Below are 1,933 nucleotides of genomic sequence, written 5' to 3' on the forward strand. Positions count from 1 at the left end.
TCGGATATCACAGGGCGACCTAAATTTACTTTATTGTGCGTAAGTGGCAGATGAAAGACTCCACTGAGCACCGACTAAGCAATACTTTATTAATTTAGACAAATATGTGTTAAATTACATCATTTATTTATAAGCCACGTTTGCGGCACCCCTGAGGGGTCCTGCGGCACCCCAGGGTGCCCGGCATCCTGGTTGAGAAACACTGACCTAGACTGTACATTGCTGGAGGAAATTTGACTCATTCCCTCCGTCCTTTCATAGGTTCAGATGTCGGAACTGTGGTGCAATGCCTACTGAACACGAGAGCTTGTGCTGTCAGGAGGTCCCAGAGGTAATGTTTTCTCCATCACTTAGTGTGTAGGGTATCTCTTGGTGTTTGTCATGTAGGGTTAGCGTAAACAAGGGTAGCCAAAGTAGAAGTAAATAATAATAATTAAAAAATAATACACATGCCATGGGTTTCTTCCAACACAACACCTTGGTAGAGTAACTGGTTTGCAGTAGGCTAGATTGTTGTGTGATCCTGCACTGGCTAAATCAAATTTAGGGGGAATATTTTTATGGCATCCCCCCAGTAACATCTCACCCCCACATTAGATGCAATGTAGTAACTGTAACAAATATCGTGTGCCGGTTAGTACTGACCACACTAGGCTAATTCTACTTTGGCCTCCTCAGGTGACAGGGCCACCATAGTATTTGCTTGCAACACTCACCTTACCTGTATCATCCTACTACCTAACAGGTCACAAGGCGCATGGAGCAGGTGGAGGGCACTCAGCCTCAGTGTGTTATCGACCATCCTGGATTTTATGCCACGTCCCTCAATGTGTATGTGCTTCAAGCCATGTACAACATCTACAGAGCAGATCATGGACCAGTACGGCTACGGGGCATAGAGCAGTATGTTCACTCTTTACTTCTACCATATCACAAATGTATGACAACTTTACATTTTCAGCAAACAGTCTTAGCTTACTTCTTGTGTTCATATATCAGTAAAGGCCATATTATAAACACCAATGAAATGTAAGAATACCTTATGACTGGTACATTTTGTGTATGACTAATATCTTCAAATACAAGGTGACCCAAAACGTGTGTAGAAACCAAAAACATTTTTTATTATAAAAGTCATCTAAAAGCACATTTTGTTTGTAGCCGTTACAGATATCTGGCCTACAGGATGTTTGTCAGTTGGTGTTGGGGATTCCTGGGGCGCCACATAAGAGTCGTGGTTCCATCATGTGTCGTCCTGCGTGTTCGTCGGGAGTTTCCAGATAGTCAACAGCAATACATGGGCTTCAGACTGCCTCCCCTGCGTTGAAGCGGAAGATGCAGCTGGTGATCACCCCCTCCTTCTCAGGCCCACTTCAACGCATCCTATGCAATGAAAGACATGTTGTATTTCTATTGTATTTTCACATTTATTTTGCAAAACTATTCAAAGTGTAAATTTCTTATGTAAATATCCTGTTTTTACTGTTTTAATTCAGATTACAAGTCTTATTTTTATAACTTTTTCTATATAATTAAAATAAGAATTATTTACCAGATGTTGCCTCATTTTATTCGGGCTTCACTCTTGCCTCCCTCTTCATGGCATTGGAGTAATGGGTCCTGTAGAGGGGATCTGTGGATGTGGTGGCCTGGTCTCGTGCAGCATTCTCATTGAAATGGAGGGCTGCCAGGAAATAAAGAGAAAAATCGAACGTGAAAATGGTGGTGTATACAATGCAAATAGTCAAAAAGCTATGCAATTAACATTTCCCTTCCCAAGGGATGCCAACATACACTATTTGGAGCAAATTGTAATTGTAAGATGATGCTGCAGGCGACGGGTCTTTACTGGTGTTGAATTGAGGGGAGGTGGATGCTCAGTGAGGGGATCTGTGGACGGGCCATAGTCTTTGCAGCAGCATAAAGTAGACTG

The 1,933-nt window shown here is 42.4% G+C and overlaps 1 protein-coding gene across 1 annotated transcript; it reads left to right on the plus strand.

Annotated features, from left to right (window-relative positions):
• Nucleotides 1–265: 265 nt before the first annotated feature.
• On the plus strand, nucleotides 266–1,373 carry LOC134464527 (P2X purinoceptor 7-like). The gene is made up of 3 exons (XM_063217959.1): nucleotides 266–331; nucleotides 746–903; nucleotides 1,162–1,373. The coding sequence occupies exons 1-3, from the start codon at nucleotides 287–289 to the stop codon at nucleotides 1,325–1,327; spliced, it is 369 nt and encodes a 122-aa protein (XP_063074029.1). The 5' UTR covers nucleotides 266–286; the 3' UTR covers nucleotides 1,328–1,373.
• Nucleotides 1,374–1,933: the final 560 nt, after the last annotated feature.

The sequence above is a fragment of the Engraulis encrasicolus genome, chromosome 15 (assembly GCF_034702125.1).
Source record: "Engraulis encrasicolus isolate BLACKSEA-1 chromosome 15, IST_EnEncr_1.0, whole genome shotgun sequence".
Lineage (NCBI taxonomy): Eukaryota > Metazoa > Chordata > Actinopteri > Clupeiformes > Engraulidae > Engraulis > Engraulis encrasicolus.